Source organism: Lepidochelys kempii, chromosome 10 (assembly GCF_965140285.1).
Source record: "Lepidochelys kempii isolate rLepKem1 chromosome 10, rLepKem1.hap1, whole genome shotgun sequence".
In the NCBI taxonomy this organism is placed as follows: Eukaryota; Metazoa; Chordata; order Testudines; family Cheloniidae; genus Lepidochelys; species Lepidochelys kempii.
In genome coordinates, this window is record NC_136389.1 from 56,630,728 (window position 1) to 56,654,640 (window position 23,913).

The following is a 23,913-nucleotide window of genomic DNA, read 5'->3' on the forward strand; positions in this document are numbered from 1 at the left end:
CCATTAGTCATGTAAGAACTCCACCAACAAACTCTCTTCCAGTAATTACCAGTGGCAAAGTGATCACATCACCAGTAGGCCTCATAGACTAGAATCCTGCAATACTTCATAGATGAGTTAACAGGTCAAACAAGCATAGAAATTTGTACTGGTACTGGTGGTTACCCTTGAGATGATTACCAGCACCAGTGGAATAGTACACACTGCTTGCTCCATTCTGTAGGTACACATGTTGACATATGTTTGTCAGAGAAGAGCAGGTGAAAGAAATGCACCTTTGCAGTTAGAACGGAACGTGCTAAGGTTTGTGATAGTCTTAGTTTCTGTGGGAGTTCATTCCACATTCTTGGGCCAGCCCCCAGGAAATCGGTCTCCTGCACACAAAAGCTTTGCCCTTACTGGCTGTGCAAAGTGAAGTCTAACACTCAGCTCATTAAGATTTCTCTGTCTGTAACATGATGATAACTTCAGAACACCACATCTGATCAATTCTGAAATTTCAGCAGATGTTCTAAGCATTGATGGGCACAAGTCTGTTGATTTTTAGAGCATATTGGACCAGTGGAAAAGCCTGATTCACAGACTGCCTGGTGCCCCAAACAGAGGAATCTCTCATCTGCTGCTGCTGACATATATCAGAGGCAGTAGCTTAACTCTCAGCACGGGGAGATTTGTCAGTATCTTGAACTCTAACATAAATCAGTTTTCACAGGGAGGGTTTGTAGGGGGAAGTGAGGATCTAGGTTCAGGGAAAGTGGAGTGATTTTGAGAAATGGGGACAGGAAGAAGAGGGGGCAACAGTGAGTGTGGAGAGAAAGCAGCAAGGACTGGAGGGATGAGGCAGGGAAAGCAGAGTCTCACAGGTCAGGGAGGTGGAGGGGAGGAAGCTGGGACTCAGAGAGGACTGTAATAGTGGTAAAAGAAGCAGGAACATGGGGTTAGTGGGGGAAGGGGACTTGGTGATTGAATGGAGCAGAGAAGCTGGGACCCAGAGGGAGAGAAATGAGTGCCTGGGAGTGATAAAGCAATGACCCGCAAGGGGATGGGAAGGTTTGGCATAGTGATGATCATGATGATGGAATCAGGGACCCAGAGGGGAGAACTGGGTAGGTGGGTGAGGAAGCAGGGACCTAGGCTGAGGGGAGTGGAGGTGAGGAGGAGAAAGTGGAGCCCTTGGGGGTGGGGAATGAAGGTGGTGAGGGGAAAGCAGGGATTGAGGAAGAGAGGGATATGTGATCGGGGGAGGAATGGAATTGAGGAGGAAGAAACAAGGGTGCACACAGGGTATGTCTAAACAGCAAAGAAAAACCTGTGGCTGGCCCGTGCCAGCTGACGCTTGCAGGGCTTGAGCTAAGGGTCTGTTTCACTGCTGTGAAGATATCTGGACTTGGGCTTTAGCCCAAGCCCTGGGACCCTGCCACCCTACAGGGTCTAGTCCTGAAGTCTACAAAGTAATGGAAAAGTCTTGCAGCCTGAGAACCTTGAGCCCAAGCCAGCTGGCATAGACCAGCTGCGGGCTTTTCTTTGCTGTGTAGACATAACCACAGAGGCCCTGCCCTGGGGGAGAAGGAGGGAATGGGAGGATGCACTAAGCCAGTGCCATGTTGGGGAGAATTGAGGAATATAAAGTGCCCCTGCTGGGTGCAATGTACTCAGCCTACAGAAGTGACAAAACATGCAACCCTGAGTTGTAGAAAGTTCCATTGCGCCAGTGGAGCAAAATTGTCAACCGTGAGCTTCACCCCAGAGCTTTAGTCAAACTTTTAGATACTCTAGAGCCAGGTCATTGAGTGCCTTGAAATAAGGACCGAGACCTTGAACTTGATTTGATAGTTTATGGGAAGGCATAGTAGGGAGCAGGGGACAGGTTTGATATGTTCACAATAGCCAGTGTTGCTGAGGAGATGTACTGTAGTGTTCTATAGCAGCTGGACTTTTCTAAGTGCTACCAGATACATTACAATGCTGTAGTCCTGCTGAGAGTTAATGAGGGCATAAATACCTGAGGCTGGGTCATTGTTTGGATGGAGTCTCTTAGCCAACTGGAGACTGTAGAAAGCTCTGCTGAGTGAGAGCTCATTATCAGTGAGGAATTCAGGAGCACTCCTAAATTACAGACTGAATTAACCAATTGTGGGGTGGTGTATACCTTTAATCAGAGGAGACTCTTCCACCAATATCACCTCTGTCTCATTCAGCTTCAGCTTCAACCAGCTCTTCATCCATGAGCTGATCTCATCCAAGAACTGGCCACCTTCAGCTAGTGGTATAGTCATAAGTGGTGAATGACAGATGGAGCTATGTGTTATCTGCATATTGCTGATGCTTGAGTTCCTGTTGTCTGACCAGTAGATGTTGGATAGGACTGGTAAGAGTATTGATCCCTGTGGGACTCTCCATGTGAGAGGTCTAGTTGTGGAAATGCAATTTCCTATTACAGCTTGTTGAGTGAGACTCCCCAGGAAAGACTGAAACCATTTTAGCACATTACCCTGGGCCCCACTACCTTTGTCAGGTGAGACAGCAGTATCTTATGGTTGGCCATGTTGAGAAGCTGGGATTGGGTGAGAGGGCATGGATCACTTGATGATAACCTCTCTGTTCATTCCCTTTGGGGCACCTGCCATTGGCCACTGTCAGAGGACAGGATGCTGGGCTTGATGGACCTTTGGTCTGACCCAGTATGGCCATTCTTATGTTCTTGTGTACTGCAAAGATTCTACTGGAGTTTGAGTAGTATTGTCCTGAAGAATCTTGCGAAGGGGTGACTCGCCCATGACTTAGGCTACTGGCTAGGTAAGCTGTGGTTTGTCAAGGTAAGATTTCGTATCACGGGTTTGGAGGCTGTGGGTTCAATGTCCACCATTTAGGAGTTTAGAAGAAAAGGAGTAGTTGGAGGTCAGGGCTGGAGGGAGGGAGAAATATAGCGTGTGTGTAAAACTGGACCTTGTTCAAACCAAGGGGACACATGCAGAATTTTAACAGTAGGTATTGTAAACTGGAAGCAATAGGTTAAAAAACAGGAAAAAGTAAATAGATAAAGAGGTGGGGTTAATTGTTATATGGTAATCCAACAGTGTGTCTAGTATACTTCTGTTTTTCTGTATCTTACCTATTAAAACAGATTTTTCTGAGTTTGGATTTGTTCAGTTTAAAAACAGGTTCCAGAAAATATTTCCTCCCCCTCATCATTTTAAAAATTAATACTTACATAGTTTATTTTATTTTTACTATAGATGACTGATATGTTTTAAATTTATTTGGTTTTGAAGTTTTGGTGTCCGTTCCTACTGGTATAGAGAAGGGAAGTACACACAGACACATACATCTGGTGGTTTGGTGATGTTAATGTGTTGGCCCACTTACTGAGCAACAGAAATTTTTGAAAGCGTGATTTATTTTTACTTCCATTTCTTAAGCTTTGAAGTATGTTTCCTTACAGTGGGAGATGCTGTTGTTTGTCTTGATGCCCTAGATCTCTCAAACCATTTTGCCAGTGAAAATTCCCATTGGAGGAAAGGGGCATGTATTGTTAATGTGTAATTCCATACTCACTCAAGCTTGAACAGGAAATTGAAGTTTTCATTCTTTTTAGTGAAGGCTTCTTTCTTGTCTTCAAGGGGGTAAAGAAGCTTAACAGCCAACTGCTGTTCTCTTTTATTTGCTTCAAAAAGATGATTCTTATCTCTCTTCTGTGTACATTTCCATTCTATCCTTGTGTGTTTAAATTTTGTTTTCTCTGTTTCAGACTCTTGTTTTACTTGAATGGAACTTTCTTTCCCATAGATCTAACAGTGGGATTAAGTGGCTGTGAAATAATTTGCGAAGTCTAAAAATTCAGCCAATGAATGGAAATTTTGTGCAGTCATATTTAGCAATAAAATATATTTTCCTCCACAAGCTTTATTGAGAAAACCATAAAATTTTACCTTGCTTCCTTTTAAATGAAATGTCATGGCATACTGCCCATTTAATAAGGTAACTGTTGCTGTTTTACAAAAGTGTCTGCCATCAAAATTACCATGCTAATAACTGTTGTTGAATTTTCATAAACATTCCCATATTCATTTCAGAGGTTATAACTCACCTTTTTTTTTTTTTCCTGTTCATGCCTGTCTGTCTGCACTGTGGGTTTTTCTTCTTCTCCACCACTTGAGTGTGGAATCTAGTGCTTTCTAGAAAAACCTGTCCCAGAATTCTCTGCCTCCAGAGGCTTGCACAGGGTAAGAGCTCCCGTTTGACAGGGTCTTATCTGAGTATTTTCTGGCATAAAAATGATCATTTGCCACCAAATCTTTTAATTTAATTGGTTTTCAAATGAATAAGCTGTTGGGTGGGATATTTTAGTTTAGATTCGCTGCAAGAGATCAGCAGCTGCACAGCTGAGGGCTCACAAGATGGCCAGCTAGCACAGAAGATGAAATAGAAGAGCAACAGGAACTCTCAAGTTGGAAAGGATTCCTCACTAGGTCTTCTTCTAATTCAGCACTCCTGAATGTTCTTCCCGATTCCAAAAATGCTGGAGCCACAGAAGGGTCACCCTTCACCCAGGCCTCCTTCCTTCCACGTTTCTGACCCATTTTACTCGGCTGACATGAAGTTCACCATGGAGTACTCCTCAACAGTACTGGAAGGGAGAAGTCACCCTTTCCTGCTTACTGTGGATCTCAAAGGGGAAAACTTCAGTGGGACACAGGTGGCAACAGGCCTGCAAGGGAGCAAGTGCCCTTAGCTTTTTTCTGTTTTCTGTTTCTCCACAGCCTTTCCCAGTGTTCTTAAATGAGGGTTCCTCTTGTGCAAGCATGCATGTTTGGGTATGTGAAAGCAGCTGTCATCCTACTCACAGCTATGATTTATTTACAGATTTTTCCCTATGATTGGCCTAAATCAAGAGTTTTCAATGGGCATTTCCTTTCCTTCCTTACTCATATTCTCAGAGAAGCAATGGTCCAGAAACTACAACAGCCCCTCACCCTTAAAAAAAAAAAAAAAAATACAGAGGCATCTTCAAAGGAGATTATATCATATTTGAAACCAAAACATATTTATATTGGATGTAAACATGACACTAAGAAAGTAGCATTTTGCAGCAGAGGCACCCCTTTGTCATAACCCAGTTAGAAAGATTACAGCAATTTTTTCTTTAAACAAAGGACAGAGTAAGGAAAAAAACCCTATAATAATAGTTCTTAATTTGTGAAGAAATAAGTTCCTGAGTGACATCGTATCTCCCTTTACAAATGTGTGTTGTTATTTTAAAAGACACAAGTCATAACTTTTGAAGTGCTTAATAGGCAAAGATAAAAATAAGGTCATGTCAATATGCAAAACACATTTACAATAAAAGTAAAATTTAAAAATAAAATTTATCCAGCTTGGCATTTTTAATTGATTAAAAACAAAGATAAAAATAAGGACTTAATATATTAAATGTTCATTTACAGAGCAGTTTTACAATAAAAATGAAAGTTTAAAGAAGAGAAGCTATTCAAAGATTGGCCCTTTTCACCTTTGTTATCTGAAGAAACATATCCTCTCCTTTTTTGCTAAAACTACTATTGTCATTGAAAGAATAATTTAAGACTTTCTAAATATTTAAAGCACAGAGGAAAATGTCACAATAGATAGCCCATATTTACATATGTGTTTTCCTAGGTGATCACTCTCATTACAGTGTGTATGGTAACACCCATTGTTTCATGTTCTCTATGTATATAAATCTCCCCACTGTATTTTCCACTGAATGCATCCGATGAAGTGAGCTGTAGCTCACAAAAGCTTATGCTCAAATAAATTGGTTAGTCTCTAAGGTGCCACAAGTACTCCTTTTCTTTTTGCGAATACAGACTAACACGGCTGCTACTCTGAAACTTGTCATGAAGGATTGAGTAACTGTGGTAAGGAGAGAGATGAACACGTGGCATATTTGAAGCAGCATGTTTCCTAATAGCCCGCCTGCTTTTTCTGAAAACTTAACTTTTGCAGAGAGAGAATTTTTAATCACAGGATTAAAATTTAAAAAGCCTTAAAACTTTTAAACTGGCTCTAAATGTGAAAATAAAACAACACACAAGCAGTCCTAATACTCCCCATAGAAAAGAAAAGAAGATGAATTCCAAATGTCTGCCTTGCCAAAAGTGTGCACATCTACAAATCAAACTAGAGGGCAGGACATAAATCAAGAAGAGGGTGTGGAAATCTGTCCATATATAGAATGAATAAAGGTATAGAGCGCATTACTACTTAATTTTCCAAAGAGAATAAAATATTGCCATATGCAATGCTGGTTGCCATCATAATTGCATTTGGTACTATCCTGATGCAATTATTTTTGTCAGTATTTATTATCCAGGCTTCCACTAGTGGTTGTATTGTTGTCTTTGGAGGACATTCTGGTACTTTGCATGAATAGTCATGCCACGTTGCGTTCTTGCATGTAATTTCCCTTTGACTCACTTTTTATTCTTTTTCTGTTTTCTATGTATGTTGTTATTGTATATACACATTTTATTTAAAATTGGATCTGATGAACTTGTATCTCTTTTTTTTATTTCCAATTTTAAATGAGAAATAAATTACATAGCCTCTTTGTGGCTTACTTCAATTGTGTTTTTTTGACTCAGTATTAGATAATAAATTGATTAATAACTCTCTTGGTAGATTAGAGTTCCAAGTTTCTTAGTTTAAAAACATTTTGTGAAAAATCGTAAACAAAGTAAACATTTTGGAAACCATGAGGGCTCTGAAAGAGTTTGGTGGAAATGTTCCAATACTTTTCTTGTCAGATAGTGTTATCAAGTATTATGTATGTTTCTTCACGAGGCCTTAGAGTTCCTTAAAAAGGGTCTCTACCAGATTCTGTATTTAACACGTGCTCCACAAGAAGCCTTCTAAATTAGTAAATATTATAATGGCAAAATTACTTCTCTTTGGACTAGTTATGGTAAGGAGATGGTGGAGGCAATTAAATAAAAATTGTCATTTTGAATGTTAGTGCTGGTTATGTACTTAAGTATAAATAACTAGGGAAAAGGAAAAGTACACTAATTCTTTACACACTACAGAGGAATTCTGATAAAGGCTCTTTATTTTCTATATGAATATATATTTTTCCAAATTATAGTAAGGATATTGGGCTAACATCACTAGATCCTGTTGCATGTAGGCATAAATTTCATTTTCCTGTATCAGTGATGCTCCTTAATTTAAAATGTCCAGGCTCTGATTGACATTTGTCAGAATATCAGTGTTATTTAAAGAAAATCTGTAGGGAACTACACAGAGCTCTTTTTAGGGTCTGGGAAAAGTACAGCAAAATGCAAGGTGGAACAGATTGTTTAGCATAAGTAGTTAGCACATATTGTAAGGAACAGTTCAAGGTAGATTTCCTCAACTATGGTAAGATTCATGATGGCCCTAGTCAGGACCTTTCCACCAGTGGTCAAACAGTGAGACCTCAGTCTCATCCTGTCAACGCTCACCAGGCCACCTTGGCTACATGATCCATGTCCCACCTGTCCATGAAAGTTGCATTTCTAGTTGCTATCACTTTGGCCAGGAGGGTGAATGATTTGGGAGCACTCATGGCAGACCGTCCTTGTATCTCTTCACCTCCATCCTAAGTTCCTCCCTAAGGTTATTTCTGAATTCCATGACAGCCAAAGTATCCACTTTCCTGTTCCTTTTCTGAAACCCCATTCTTCTGTCGAAGTGAAAAGACTTCATTCTCTCAGTGTCATATGTGACCTGACGTTCTACCTGTAGAGGACCAAACCTATTAGAATATCACAAAGACTTTTTCTCACCATACCAGAAAGATTGCAAGGTCAAACTATATTCTCTCAGAATCTATAAGTGGGTTTCTGGGTGCATCATTGAGTGCTACAGGTTAGCTCACATACCTCCTCCTGATGGAGTTAGGGCACACTCCATGAGGGTGCAAGCTGCCTCTATAGCATCCCTGCAGGATGTTCCAATATTAGACATATGCAGAGCAGCCAACTGGAGCTTCATCCACATGTTCGCTAGATGATACATGTTAGTCCAGGCCTGTGCTGCTGTTGCAGCAGTGGGAACTGCAGTGTTGTGAGCATCTTTGCTGCCGGCTTCCTCACAACCTCTAGTCTGAGCGCTGCTTGTCAGTTACACACATCTGGAATACATGTAGGGATTAGTACTCAATGAAGAAATGGAGGTTACTTGCCTGTAACTGGGAGTTTTTTTAGAAGTGTGGTCCCTATCTGCATTCCACTACCTGCCCTCCATCCCCTCTGTCTCAGGTCCTGTTGGACTTATGGTAAGGAAAGGAACTTCAGAGGCATCAGTACACATTGCCTCTTATACTCTCGGTTGGGAGCAGGAGGAGATCTACTGTGCAGGTGTGGGCCAATGGATGCTGCTTGTTAGAATTTCTGGACTCAGGCATATAGTGCATGCATACCACATGTGGAATATAGATAAGGGCCACAGGTCTCAAAAGAACTTTCAATTTCAGACAGGTAACCTCCATTTCCATGCCAGCTTCATCTTGCCTGCTTTTGAGTGGCATTGGCATTCAATGATTCCCCACTGTAATGGATGCTGAGGTGGTTTACACCTCTGTGACATTAACCCCTGATAGTCTTTCCACCACCAAGGACTTGTGTGGCAGAGTTTATGCTGGCAGAAACCCAAGGTGAATCTGGCCCAATGTCATTTTTGGTTAATTAAAACACATCTTATATAGTGTATTCTTATGTAGCTCCAGTCTTATGGATCAATATGCTGTATGATAATGTTCATGGTGTGGTTACAAAATAAAATATCTGTCATATTTCTCAATATTCCTTTCACTTTAATGGAAATCTTCAAGTGAAGCTCATTTGTTTCCTTTTCTGAATAGCAGTTATTCAGTTAACTCCTCGGCTTGTCTCTAAGTTTGCTATATAAAATGTTAGTGATTAGCTAAAGCACGGACAAAACAATTAGCCATAGAGAACAGCATTGGTTTCTTTTCACAAGTTGTAATATGTACAGAAGGCTGTCAAAATAATGGTTGAGTCTGATGAGCTTGAACTAAATTAGATGTTCACACTGACTGATAAAGGCTTTGTCTCTCATCTGTAGTTCTGTTTTCCAGTAAACAAATAATTCCTACCTTTCAAATCTCTTTAATTTCCAAAGAGATGTAATTCTACTGGTTTTAATCTGAAACCCTTTGGAAGAGGAGTGTAAACCTTTCAATACCTTGCAATTTATGTTTTACTGATATGATTTTATATTATTTCTTGGTCTCTCTGTCATATGTAGTGGTTGCATTAAAAAGTTTGTACTGGTTTCAGAGATCTTACTGGCTCAACTAGTGTTCCCCAGTGCATGTATAGTATATATGTCTCAAACTGGCAAAGACTTGAAAACCAGTAGAAACATTTTAAATTCAACCTCTCTGAATAATCTGCTGTAGTTCCCATAGACTTTAAATCTGATTGTGAAGACCTTTCCTGTTAGGCATCTTGAAACTCATATTCTCATAAGGCTTTAAAATGTAGTCGACTAACCCCTTCTGTAGAAAGGGGGAAAATGAACCTTAATGTTTCACAGTTGAGTACAGTAACTACAGTATGAGGGTGGTGATGTGCTTTTCAAAGATTTGGTTTTTAATCCCTTTATTGTATAACAATGAATGGATAAATTTAAAGAGTTTTTTGTATGGAATTGTTTTTAAGAAAATGTTTAGACTACATAGATAAGCACCCAGGTCAGGAAATGCCAAGTATTGGGTTTTTTTATATACTGCTTTCTCTTTTCGAAGAACTATACAGTCATTAAGTTCTGCTTCTCACATCTGTAGCTAAATTTGCATTACAGTCATGCCCACATATCTCCCCCTGGGTAGCCATTATGCAAACACATAGTGAGAGGCAGTCCTTGCCTCAAAGATTAATTTTCCAAATGGAAACAGAGCTTAAGGGACTTGGCCAGGGTCACACATCCGCAAGCATTGATATGAGGTCTTTTGGTATACAGGCTAAGGCTTAACCTAGTATTATACATATTGAATCTATTTCCCTAAATTAAGTATCCTCACACCTTCTTGTCAACTGTCTAAATGGGCCATCTTGATTATCACTACAAAAGTTTTTTTTCTCCTGCTGATAATAGCTCATCTTAACTAATTAGCCTCTCACAGTTTGTATGGCAACTTCCACCTTCTCTGTATGTATATATATATATCTTCTTACTATGTGGTCCATTCTATGCATCCGATGAAGTGGGCTGTAGCCCACGAAAGCTTATGCTCTAATAAATTTGTTAGTCTCTAAGGTGCCACAGGTACTCCTTTTCTTTTTGCAGATAGAGACTAACACGGCTGCTACTCTGAAACCATTCAAACAGTGTCTCTGATTTTTCCTATTTGTAAAATGAGGATACTACTACTTTTCACTTCATACATAAGTGCTGGAACTAAGAGTGCAGGGGATGCTCCAACCCCCCCGTCCCCGCCCCGGCTTGAAGTAGTTTCCATTATATACAGGGTTTACAGTTTTTGGTTAATGGCTCTCAGCATCCCCACTGTAAAAATTGTTCCAGCACCAATGACTTCATAGTGCTTTTTCTTCTGTGGATGTCAAAGTGCTTGACATAGATGTCAAAACAATAATAGCTCCATTTTACAGAACAGTCACAGAATCCGTTCCATACCACAAAGTGTAAGCTTTCGTTTAAAAAATAACTAAGCTTCTAACCTTTTTGGTTGTAAAGATAACTTTCCAAATGTAAATCAATATACTGTTGTCTTCTTGAGTCTGCAAACCAGTAGCCTAAAATATAGTTCTGGAAGAGCTGCAAACTGCTCCCTTTCGCCTAAATCTAAATGAGCTGTTAAATCTGAAGCCAAATATTGCGAGGGTTAGGATTAAGCATTTATAGTAGAAACATAAAGCGAAAGTGATGACTCGTGGGTGCTAGATGCACAGGAGGATACAACAGTGGGTAGGTTGTCAAGTGATTCTGTGGTGCAAAATCAGAAGTTCATGCAGGTGCCAGTGCATGTTTTTGAGCACCATTATAATGTGGTGTTTGCATAAAGCAGTGACTAAAATGGGCAACCATTTACTACACCGACGTCCGAATCATTTCAAAGTGTAGCCCGACATAGAGCTAGTGAAAAATTTAACAATATTTCAAGATGAAGAATTTCATAAACAAGAGGTGAAAGCATGGAATAGTATATTGCAGTGTAGTAGACATTGAATACGAATAAAACGATGGCAACAGTGTTTTAGATAAATTATTAACCATTTAATGGCTTCATTGAACTCAGTCTTTTTATTGAGAGCTTTTCTTTGTTAGTCATGTTGACCAGCTGCTTTATTTTATAAGGAGAAGGAAGGTTAAAAACAACTCTCTGATTAGTAGAAACATTGTCACTTTTCAAAGTAACAGTCTGGAATTGAAAGACGTGTAAAGTTCAGCAGTTGAATAAAATGTGGACAAAGAATAGCTAGCCAACCATAAAAAAGTTGCAGAGGTGTTAGCAGGTCACTCTACCTTGAACGGTTCCTTACAATGTGTGCTAACTACTCACGCTAAACAATCTGTTCCACCTTGCATTTTGCTGTACTTTTCCCAGACCTTAAAAAGAGCTCTGTGTAGTTCCCTACAGATTTTCTTTAAATAACACTGATATTCTGACAAATACCAACCAGAGCCTGGAAATTTTAAATTAAAGGCTTCTCTACACTGCCCCGTAGCTCAGAATAGAGGGGTGTAAATGCGCACCAAAGTGCTGCTTTGTAATTCCTCTGTATGGACACTGCTGGAATGACCTAATTTGCATTGACGTAATCCTTTTCAAACAGGATTACATTAAGACGGTGAACAGGAACCTTTTAATTTCTGACTGCAGCATCCACAGGGGAGTGTTACATTGCAGCACTTTGGTGTGCACTGCTGTTCAAACCTCTGTAGTCCAAACTGCAGGGCAAGAGTATACATGCCTTAGAACCTTTTCTATGCATTTAATTCAAAGGGTCCATTTCTATGGCATTGGGTTGCCAACTCTCCCAGTTTTGCCAGGAGTCTCCCAGAATCAGACTCTATCTCCCAGAGGCTACCGAAGCCAAGCCAGGAGATTTTAGGTGCTAAAACTCTGGCAGCACAGTGGGGCTAAGGCAGGCTCCATACCTGCCCTGGCCCCTCACTGCTCCTGGAAGCAGCGGGCACGTCCCTGTGGCCTCAGAGGGGAGAGCAATAGCTCCCTGCGTGCTGCCCCTGACCTGAGTGCCGACTCTGCAGCTCCCATTGGCTGGGAACTCCGGCCAATGGGAGCTGGGGGTGGTGGTGCTTGCAGGCAGGGGCAACATGCAGAGACCCCCTGGCCCTCCCAGCCTAGGGAGCCACTGCCAGAGGGATGTGCCAGTCGCTTTCGGGAGCCGCCCAAGTTAAGTGCTGCCCGACCAGAGCCAGCACCACTCACTCCCTCCCACACCTCAACCCCCGACCCCAGCTCAGAGCCCACATATGCACCCAAACTCCATCCCAGAGCCCACACCCCCTCCTGCACTGAAACTCCCTCCCAGAGCCCACACCCCTCACCTGTCCTACACCCCAACCCCCTGCCTCAGCCAAGAGCCCGCACCCAAACTCCATCCCAGAGCCAGCACCTCCTCCCACACCCAAACTCTCTCCCAGAGCCCACCATACCCCCTCCTGCACCCCAATCCTTCGGGATTGGGGTGTCGGAGGAAGTGAGGGGTGCTGGCTCTGGGCGGACAGCGCTTAACCATACCCCCTCCTGCACCCCAATCCTCTGCCCCAGCCTGGTGAAAGTGAGTGAGGGTTGGGGAGAGCGAGCGATGGAGGGAGGGAGGAGGAAGAGAGTGGGGGCAGGGACTCCAGAAAGGGGCAGGGTCTCAGGGAAGGGGCAGGGCAAGGGTGTTTGGGTTTCTGTGATTAGATAGTTGGCAACCCTACTATGGCAGCATGACTTAGATTGGAATAGTATCAACTAATGTTTGACATTCTTGACTTTTGTCAATGTGTCGTAACCTGGATGTTCTATAGAAAGAGATAGTGTTTTGTACTTAGTTCTTTGCAGTTTTTTCCTTTTATATAGCAGAGATTGATATCTATTCAAATTTCATTAAGAAGCACTGTAATAGTGGGATGGCTAAGCCATACCAGTTAGATCTGGTTCAGCAAAATCAACCGAACTGAAACAAGCAATTAATTTACCTTTTGAAAACATTTATATTGTTTAAAATTTTAATCTCAGAACAGTTCAGAAGCAGGTCCATGAGCTAGTAAAATCAACAGTCACCTTATACCAGGAGTGGGAAAACTTTTTGGCCTGAGGGCAACATCTTGGGGGGAAATTGTATGCAGGCCATGAATGTAGGGCTGGGGCAGGGCGTTGGGGTGCGGGAGGTAGTGCGGGGTGTGTTGGGGGATGCAGTGTGCAGGAGGGGGCTCAGGGTTGGGGTGTGGGGGGGTGCAGAGTGCAGAAGGGGGCTCAGGGCAGGGGGTTGGGGTGCAGGAAGGGTTTGGGGTGCGGGCTCCAGCCCGGCGCTGCTTACCTCGAATTGCTCCGGGGTGGCAGTGGCATGCAGTGGGGCTAAGGCAGGCTTCCTGCCTGCCCTGGACCTGCACTGCTTCCGGAAGTGGCCAGCATGTCTGGCAGTGGTTCCCGGGGGTGGGGTAGGGCAGGCAGCTATGCTGCGTGCTGCTCTCACCTGTAGGCACCACCCCCAAAGCTCCCATTGGCCGTGGTTCCCCGTTCCCGGCCAATGGGAACTGCGGGAGGTGGTGCCTGAAGGCGAGAGCAGCGCACGGAGCCCTCTGCCCCCCCACCCACCCACCAGGGGCCACAGAGACATGGTGCCAGCGGCTTCTGGGAGTGGTGCAGGACCAGGGCAGGCAGGGAGCCTGCCTTAGCCCTGCTGCACCCCAGGGCTGGCAATCCCGTGGGCTGTATTGAAAACCATGACGGGCTGGATCCTGCCCGCGGACCATAGTTTGCCCTCCCCTGCCTTTCACTTAAATCTCACAGTGAATGAGTTCCACACAGAGCTGGGTGTATTAAAAGGCCGATACACAGACAATTGTCTTTAGTTGCATGAACATGCAACAACATAAAATGTTAAATATTAAGATATCATCTGGATTCTTTTATTGATTAATTGTCTGGAACTCTATGTCATTGAATGCTATTCTTGGTAATCCGTTGGTGACAAAAGAAAAAAAACAGGGACAGCTTTTCAACGTAATCCCTTGTCAAATTTTCTACATCTACAGGAAGAAGTCAATATGTAAATTGCTGTTGCCCATGAGTCAAAGGGAAGGGGGATCTTGCGGGAGACAGCTAACCCTTCTTTGCTCAAGCAGAGCAAGAGTTCTCCCCCCTCTCTCCAGTGTTTGAGGATTAGTTAGTTAGTGGTTGTGTTACTCTTTCAATGATGGGGCTTCAGTTTCTGGAAGGACAATTTTGGGCGAGATCATGGCCCATCCAGCATGCAAGTACCAAGAGTGGAAGAGGAGTAAGGCACCCCCTCCCATCTATCATTTAGTGTTTGGCTATGGAATGTATTCTTCTGGTGCAAACCAACATACTAACAATGCATTCAGATAATTTCATGTGGCTTTTATATCCTGTTTCAGGAAAAGAAACGATTGACAATTGGCAACATTGCTCGCCAATGGGAGATTCAGCAGAATCGAGTTGCCCTTGTGACTTCTTCAAATCAAGATAAAAAAGACAGTGACTCCTGTCAGATTAATGGCAGTGCCGCATATGTATTTCCTGAAGAAACCAGGTATACAAGTATTTTCTTGGAAGTATATTTCCTAGCTAATGTTTTTTATATAATAAAAATGGGAAACACTTATCCTTCCATTCATATAAGTAAGTGTGTGTGTATACACATATCTCTGTAAGTAGTGTATGTGTATAAAGATATGTGTATTTATTTTTGGATTTCTAAAATGTGTCCATTTAGCACTCTACATAATTTAAAAAAACAATTTCAGGACTTACTGAACAATGTCTACCTCAGATGGACTTCACCCCCAGACTAACACATTCTCCCCATGGCTTGCTCAGGGCAGAGTCTGAAAAAAATAGAACAGATGTCAGGCCATGTGCCTTTACCTCCCCTGGGATAGAATTCCATTTTTCTCTAACCTGGCTCTGGGTTACAGAGTGCTGTCTTATCAGCTGTGCTTACCCCTGCAGGTCCGACTGGTATTGGTACCTGCATTCATTCCTTTGGGAGTCTGTGACCAGTGGTTGTGTCTAGTGACCAGACAGCCTCCTGAATATCAAAGTATTGTTTATTTTAATGGTAGGAAGGAATAAAGCACAAGATAAAAAGGATTTTCAAACCATAAAGAGCCTTACCTATGTGTCTATCTTATTTGAGGGTCACAGTTGCCTGATGATAACCTAAGCAGGTCTAGCTTCTTCAAGCACTCAGTGAGTGTCTGTGTGTCAGTCCGGTTTCTCAGAACAGCCCCTGTACCCACCCTTCTGCTACCCTCCTAAAAACCAAAGAAACTATGTGCACGCTCTCTGTCTCTGTTTTTCTCTCAACTGCTATAGTCCTTTGATTTTTCTTGGGTTCCTGGGTCTTTTCCTGTCCAGCACTGTCTCTTAACAATCTGTAAGTGTTTACTGAGGGTAGTTCATATTGAGCCATTGTTTTCCTTCTTGCTTGTTTTTCTGGACAATACTCTTACTACGGAACCAACATATTCATACTATAAACATCCCCAATAACCCAATTAACATATAGTATTCATGAATTATTACAGAGCAGCTCCAAGTCTGTTATATAGGAAAACTTATGTAGGTAGTCAGGAATTTTTTGGTCAAAGGGAATACCTTGACATGTATCAAGAAGCCTAGGCAGACTTTAGAGAATGGGTGTAATGTGCTCTCTACATCTAGCACCATTGTTTAAGCAAGCAGCTGCATTCTCTACTAACAGTACCTTGCAAGTGATCTACAAGGGGAATTGTGGCTCCATAAAGAATATGTTAAAAACATGTACCTCACAGGTGCTTTCATAACAGTGGTTGGGTCCATATTTGAAAGAACTATTCACGAGAATGTAGTCAAATACAGACTGAAAAATATGCCTATGGCCACTGATGACACTTAGGACTGAAGAAGCAATTTGAGATCCAGAAGCAGGCAACCAAAGACTGTTGACTAGAACTATAATTTTCAACAGTGATTAAGAGACTTAGGAGCCTAGGTCCGATTTTCAAAAGTGCCAAAGGTAGATAGGAGCCTAAGTTGCATTGATTTCAATGATACTTAAGTTCCTAAATGCCTAAGTCCCTTTGTACATGGGAGTTAGACAACTAAGTCACTTAAGTGCTTTTGAAAATCTTCACTATTCAAACTTCACTTTTTTTCAAACACATAGGAAGACAATACTTATTTTCTTTATATATGCCTCTGTACCTTCATTCGATATCACAGAAATTTTACACTAAATTGGAATTAAATACAAAAAACCTGTGTTAAAACAATGTAGATATTTTGAGACAATGAGTATTAAAAAGGAGAAAAGATCACAAACAAAACTGTACCTAATTCATGCCTGGGTTTTTTAACAAAGTCCTGGCCCCACTAAATTAAGTAGGAGTTTTGCTGCTGATTTCAGTGGATCCAGGATGTCACCTGTAGTACGTAATATTGCTCCCTGTTTTGAGGTCTGCAGGTGCTACAATACATGGTTTTCATTCAGGAGGGTCATAGTGTACAAGCCTCTCTCATACATGGCAGCTATGAAATCCACTTTCTTTCTCCCCCTTTCTCCTTCACACACACACACCCTTCCCCTCCCCCTCCCTCTCTCTCATATCTTGGCCCTGAACAGTGGAGATAGTTGTGTAGATATTATGGAGACACTGATAGTTATAGTACCATAGGTGGGATGGAGCCAGGGTTTTGCCATTTGACAAGACCTTAAAAACTTCTCTGGAGCTGCAACAGTAGCTTGCTTTAAACTAAAAATGGAAAGCACTCCTTAAGGGGGCGTCTGTGAATTTTTGTAAGGATATTATGATCATTGAAAAGTGATCCTGGAAAAATAAATAAATGGTAAAATTCACTTTTCAGAAATTTTGCCTGGGATGTCTCAAAATTTGTACCCCTTTTGCACAAAAATCATAGCATTCAAAATTCACACAAATGTAGACATTCCATTCACTTCCCCCTTTTCAAAATCTTTTAGACCTTCTCTTCAAAAAAACTTCACAATTTCTACTTAACTGGAAAGAAAAATGCTGAACAAAGCTGCTGTTTTTTAGTGTGCATGAGAGAGTGCCCTTTCAAAAATACTTTTTAGCAAAGAAGAGAGTGCACTGTGCGAAGTCAAGGACACCATGAGTTCAGTTCTTGCCTCTTCTTCTGACTGTTTGGAATAACTCTGTGCACTTCACACCCTTACTGAGTAAAGCTTTAGGTATCCTTGCCACGTTTTACAGATGAAATAACTGAGCATCTATGAGGTTGGACAAGATAATTTCTGATAGAGTTGTAAAGAAAATCCATCTCCTCCATTTTGCCATACTGCCTCTCAAGATGATTGGGCCAAAGCTGTGTGTTAGGCTACGTTCTCTGTAAACGGAAGAGGGGTTTCAAGTATAACATTATGCATGATATACATGGCGAAAAGTTGTATATGTTGTTGTATGACTAGAGAAGTATCAATCTGGTTTTGTCTAGGACTTTTAAGTGCATTTCCTGCAAAACAAAAATGCGTCATAAGCTTCTCCTGAGCTTAATTAGCAGACGGGATGCTTGAGTAGAACTTCAGAAAATCTTCCATTTTCCATCCTTTCAGCAACTTATGTCCTTACCCACCAGTCACTCAAAGTGTTTCCTCATTTGAGAGCCCATGTATGATTTCTGCTGAATATAGAGTCCTCATTAAATTGAGGGCTTACTTTAGGCTTTTTTCTTCTGCATTTTCACTTTGATGCATTCAGTAGCTTCTATCAGTAAAAATTAGAGAACATGTTAAACTGAGTATTAGTGTTTTATCAAAATTTAAAAAGATCTGCGTGACTTTTTTGCTTCTGCATGTTATCTAGGTATGCATGAATATGTGCTTGAGTGTTAAATGCTATTCCTGATTGCTACTGATAAATTTATAATTAGGTATTTGTTCACTCTTTATTGTAAATAACTCTCACACTTTTACTTTTGCATCCAGCTCCTTCAATAAAAATCTCAAAAGGACAATTAAACATGTTTACTATTGTTAAATTAAAAACTTGGATCTTAAAAAGTAGTAGTGAGCTGTATTGTATGCTCAAGCCTAAAGTTGAGCTGCTTTATATTGGTATCTGCATTATATCTTTTTAGTCAGAATATTTCCGAAGATAGTAGACTATTAAGGCAGAGTTAGTGTAGTGATGTGTCTAACTCTGGTACTCCTACTATAAATTCTTCCTTTGTACAACAAAACATATATCAAACCGGCCTGATTCCACTGCTGTCATTAGTGTTCTGCCAGAGTGCCCTCTGTTACACCATCTGTTTGTTATATAGGCCTAAAATTCAGCCTGGATACAAGATGTTTTAAAAGAAAAAAGTGTGAATTGATTGGGCAGCTGTAAATAGGTCAAACATATATATCCATCAGCAGTATTCGATATTAAATCTGTTCAAATGAAGGTATCAATATAATGTTCCAGGTATGCCTTGCAAAAATAGTTGATGTACATATTTTCAAATCATCCAAGTATGTTGTTTTCTACATAAACTTTAAGTTAGTTATGTAGCCATACAGCTACAAAATTACGTGCTTTTTAAATTATTCAAATTTAAAATTGCTTACTTGATTAAAAATTAAACTTTCCTCACAGTTTGCTACTGTGATCCTTCTGCCTTTTCATATTTTGAAAAATCAAAGAGACTTCGGCTGAAACTTAAAACAGTGTGCATGTGCAGATGTTGCATTTTCTAATATTATATATGTATTGGTTTACAGTGGTTCAAAGTCCGTTACAAATATAATATAAACTTAAAATGCAGTCCCTGTTAAAATATGTTGCTATGGAATATTATTGAGAAAACTCAAGTTGTGTTCCCATTTCAATATGATCTGATTCAGAATAACCATGGGACACTGTTATACCTTATAATGAGATTATTAAGGGAGCCCATTACACTCCCTTTATGATGAGTGTTATGATGATGAAAAGATTTCAGTTCAAGTTGAACAGGCTTCTGTTACACTTTCAAAAATAAATGAAAAACAAAATAAAAGGCCACCAAGCCTCTCTGGGAATGTCTACACTGCAATAAAACACCCAAAGCTGGCCCCCAAGGAAGCAGGGTCCCAGAGCCCAGGCTCCAGCCTTAGCCCTAATGTCTACACTGCAATTTTATAGCCCTGCAAGCCCTGTGAGCCAAAATCAGCTGACAAGGGCCAGCCATGGGTGTTTTACTCCAGTGTAGACATACCCCAGAGTGTACAGAAAGCACAGCTTTGTTGCCATTCATTGGCTTCTCCTACTTTTACATTGGCTACTGCTAGGTGTACATGAATAGTTTTAATTGAAGTGAGAGGAGAGGGACCTCAATTCCCAGTTAAGATCAGTTGATGGGTATAAAGGGGAACACAGGAAGCCTGCTTTCTAGATCAATAAGATATTGGGAAGTACTGAGATTGCTTAAAGTGTGGTGTGCCTTGAGGGAGAAAGGGCAGTTTATTATCTTTACAGCACTGATTTCTCTTCCACTGGAAAGCTGACCTGCAAATTCCCAGATATTAGCTACCAGTAGGCATACTGGTTTCTGAGTATGCTGGAAAAAGGACCAAAGATCAAATTCTGTCTTGAGATTAGGGGTCCTAAAATAGCATTTGCTTTCACAAGAGATGGTCTTTGGCCTGTTCAGTCCCTCTTGTGATGTCTTAGATAGGGCTATTTGAAATTTGTCTATTTTTTTAATTGGAAAAAGGGGGGGAAAGTTTTGAAAATATTGTTCATAAAGGATCTATTCACAATCTCCATCTTTCCCATACTTGTTGAGGTGGGAACAGATTTCCAATAAATTAATGTTTATTTTCAAGTTTGCTTTGCCTTCAAGCCATTAAGCATTGGAACAAACTACTAAGGGAAGGGTAGATTCTCCATCTCTTGATATCTCCATATAAAGACTAAATGCTTTTTGGGAAGATTATGCTTTGGACAAACACAAGTTACTTGGTTCTGTACATAGGTATTTGGGTGGAATTCTATGACCTGTGTTATGCAGGCAGTTGGACTTGAGGATCTAATGGTCCCTTCTGGCCTTAAAAAATCAGAGTCTGTCTTTTCAAAAGGAGGTGCTGTAGTCATTATGAATAGGTCGGAATATGAACAAGAGGCTGCTAGACAACTCTCTGACACCACATTCTACAGGCCATTACCCTCTGAACCCACTGAGGATTACCAAAAGACAAACATGACTACCACTCTGAAACCTGTCTTTTCAAAAGATCATAAAAGGAAGGTGTGCTTTGCATTTGTAAAACCATAGAAATTTAGGGCTGCAAGGGACCTTCAGAGACCAAGTCCAGTCCCCTGCATTGAGGCAGGACCAAGTATACCTAAAGTAGATTTACTTACTGTCAGTATTCATGTGTAGAGATTGGGGAGTGGAGTCATGTCCCAGCCTGCAAATATCTTTTTGCCATCTAGTGTATTCTAATTGATACATGATACTTGTATTATTGGAAGTTATAAAAGTAACTGTGTAAGAAGGTAAAAGTGCATTGAAGAAAGAATATACACCCCACAATGTTTGGTGCTTGTAAAAAGCAGGATCAGATTTTTAGCTTGTCTAAATTGACATAGCTCCACTGAAATCATTAAAAGACATGAAAGGATAATTACAGCCCATAGGTCTAGCCTTTAATGTCTATGCATCATCCCTGTATCAGCTATGAAAAGAGTCTTTGGGTTTTCACAAATTCTTAGGAGGCCTCTAAAAATGGAGAGAATATGGTACTTTGACCATTTATAGTCTTGGCATTCACACAATGTTGGAAAGGAAGTCAATGATCATAGGAAAAAGAGGGTAATACATTTAGAAAAATTTGAGAGAACAGTGCCATAGTGGGATCTTGTGTGATTTGGGGAGAAGGATATCTTAACAAATGATAAAGTATACTGGAAGGGAACAGAGAAGAGGCTGAAGAGAGGCAGATTCTGAAAAGCAAATAGAATCTTGAAGCAAGAGAAAAAGTTAAAAATGATGGTAAAAATGATAAAACAGGGTTTGATCCTGCAAACAATTACCAATGTAGTGGGATTAGTTGCATGAGAAATTATGCATGTTGGGTAAATTTTTACAGGATCAAGTCCTTAGTTTTGTTCCCTGAATTTGAATGTAAAGTCATTTGAGCAAATGCACACGTTGAAGTTCTGTTTGTAGCAATCAACACCAGCACAAAATAGTCAAACATTTGAGCCACAATTTTAAAATGATTGCTAATTTTGGGTGCCACAGAGTTGGGGTGCCCAGCTCCAATGACACTGTGCATCCACATTATTTGATGGCATTTATAGCATCTCCGAAAATCAAGATCTAGGTGTCCTGAAGTTGGAAACCCAAAATTAGTGGATATTTTTGAGAGGTTAGGCTTTGATAAAGTGTAGGACTTCTGGAGTATTAATATTCACTTTAATCAAATGCCCCAAAAGGTATCTTCTCTTTTATATTACATCTGTTTGTTTCCCCTCACAGGTCTCTTGACACAATACTGAGCAATGCTGTACAAGGCTTATCTGGCCTCGATTCTTACTTAGTCGAAGTGGAGGGAGATACTCTTTACTTGTATGGTTCTGGAGCTCTGGAATCCCTGGATCGAAATTGGAGCGTTCAGACAGCTGGAACCATCACCACAGTCTCCTTTATGTTCATAGAATTTGATGAAATTGTTCAAGTGTTACCAAAACTGAAGATCAGATTTCCTAATTCTGTGGTAAGACATTTCCTCTGAGACTTCAGAAGTCTGAATAGCTACAAGAATATTTGGATGATCTTTATTAACACCTTGTTTTGGTCAAGTAACCTTTACTTTTCAGCTTATTATCACTTATGTATATGAATTTGGATTATTTGTATAACTCAGTTTTGTCTAAATTGTACTTTTGACTTGATAAGGCCTTCTTGATTGAGCAAGAGACTTCAGTCAGAATTCTCAAGGCAGATTGAGGGATTCCTCTTAGGTTGGAAATTTATTTCTGTCACAAACATTTCTTTTGGCCCTTCATAAAGTAGAAAAGGGTTGCTATATTTTGAGATGGAAATACAATACTTTTACATTTTTGATCCATTATTTCCATGTATCAAGAAGTATTTGTTTGTGTATCAAGGCCAGCATCTGAGCAGCTGGAGACAGAGAGGTCAGAGGTGGTGCTGGTTAAGCAAAGAATTATCTGGAGTTCTGTGGTTCTTGCTCAACCGAAAAAACGTAAATGTGCAAAGTCTCTGGCCACATTCCCTCCAGGCAATATGGGTTATAAAATCAAAGCAAATAACATAAAACTAACTAGAACAGTATAAACAGGTAGGCTCATATGCCTTCATAGCTCCCTGTCTGGGTATCCGATGAAGTGAGCTGTAGCTCATGAAAGCTCATGCTCAAATAAATTGGTTAGTCTCTAAGGTGCCACAAGTACTCCTTTTCTTTTTGTCTGTCTTAAGTGACCACAGCATTGGTTGCATCCGATGAAGTGAGCTGTAGCTCATGAAAGCTTATGCTCAAGTAAATTTGTTAGTCTCTAAGGTGCCACAAGTACTCCTTTTCTTGTTGTGGATACAGACTAACATGGCTGTTACTCTGAAACATAGCATTATACATACTTTAAAAAGTTGTGGTCACACCTTTTTGAAAACTTACAAACCAATTAATGCCTATTGTATTTTTACATGCTTTAATACTCGATGACTTTTCATCATTTTTTTTTTCATAAAGAATACAGAATAGCTATGACTGTGCACTTACAATCTTCTTCACTTGAAAAAGTAAGTGCTACGATTTTCCCACTCGGAGGCCACCAGAGGTCTGTATCACTGAGATCTCTTATTTTATTTTCCAGTTTTTATTTTAATTTATTGGATACAAAAGGGAGAGGGCTTCTTTTTAAAGAGAGAATGCATCATGTGCCACATTGTTTTGAAGAGGTATTAAAAGCTCTACACATCAAGTGAGTCCAGTTGCTTAGATGGGCCCAAGAGCTGGTTAGTCATGTCTGAGGAGAATTGAAGTAGCATGGAATAGAGCTGATCTAACACTGAGCTTGTTGTCTGTAACCCAGTTGTGTTGTCTTACTCTTATGTGTCCTCCACCATAAGTTTAACATACTTTTTTTGTCATGACTGTTTTTTTGTCACAGCACCTGAAGTTTAAGGAGACAAATATTGTCATGTTGCAGCAGTTTAATGCGTTAGCACAGGTGCGTCGCATGGAACAGTTGACGGTTGATCCTCAGGGAAATCCAGTTGTCAACTTTACTCTGTGGAAATACTATGTTCTGTTTAGACTGAACCATTTTAATCTGCAGAAGATAAATGGAACTGAGGTAAGAGGAAGTAATATTTTTTTAGGAATACAAAGAACGTATAACTTCCCTCTCAAAATTATTCCTATAAAATGAATGCTCATTAATTTAAAGAACAGATTCTTATTTCATAAATGTATATTGATTACATATTAATAAAATTAATAGAGCAACTCCATTCATTGTTATGCAAAAGTAAAAAAGATGTAAATATACTTCCTGACATAATTTACCCTGCTCTACATTCGTCAAACGTAATCTGTGGTTTTTTCTTATGTAGCCCCAAAAAATACCTATTGTTGCTATAGCTCTTGGTAATTGGAAAAGACAGTTCAACCCTGTTCCTGAATACATATGATAAAG

General features: G+C 40.5%; 1 protein-coding gene across 2 annotated transcripts in view; it reads left to right on the forward strand.

Moving 5' to 3' along the window:
- Window positions 1-23,913, forward strand: part of LRRC49 (leucine rich repeat containing 49) — a 115,470-nt gene that overhangs the window by 80,020 nt on the left and 11,537 nt on the right. For both annotated transcript variants that reach the window (XM_073303708.2, XM_073303709.2), the window contains exons 12-14: window positions 14,638-14,792; window positions 21,731-21,968; window positions 23,386-23,571. In XM_073303708.2, coding sequence (XP_073159809.2) covers window positions 14,638-14,792; window positions 21,731-21,968; window positions 23,386-23,571 — 579 coding nt within the window. The remainder of the gene's footprint in view (window positions 1-14,637; window positions 14,793-21,730; window positions 21,969-23,385; window positions 23,572-23,913) is intronic.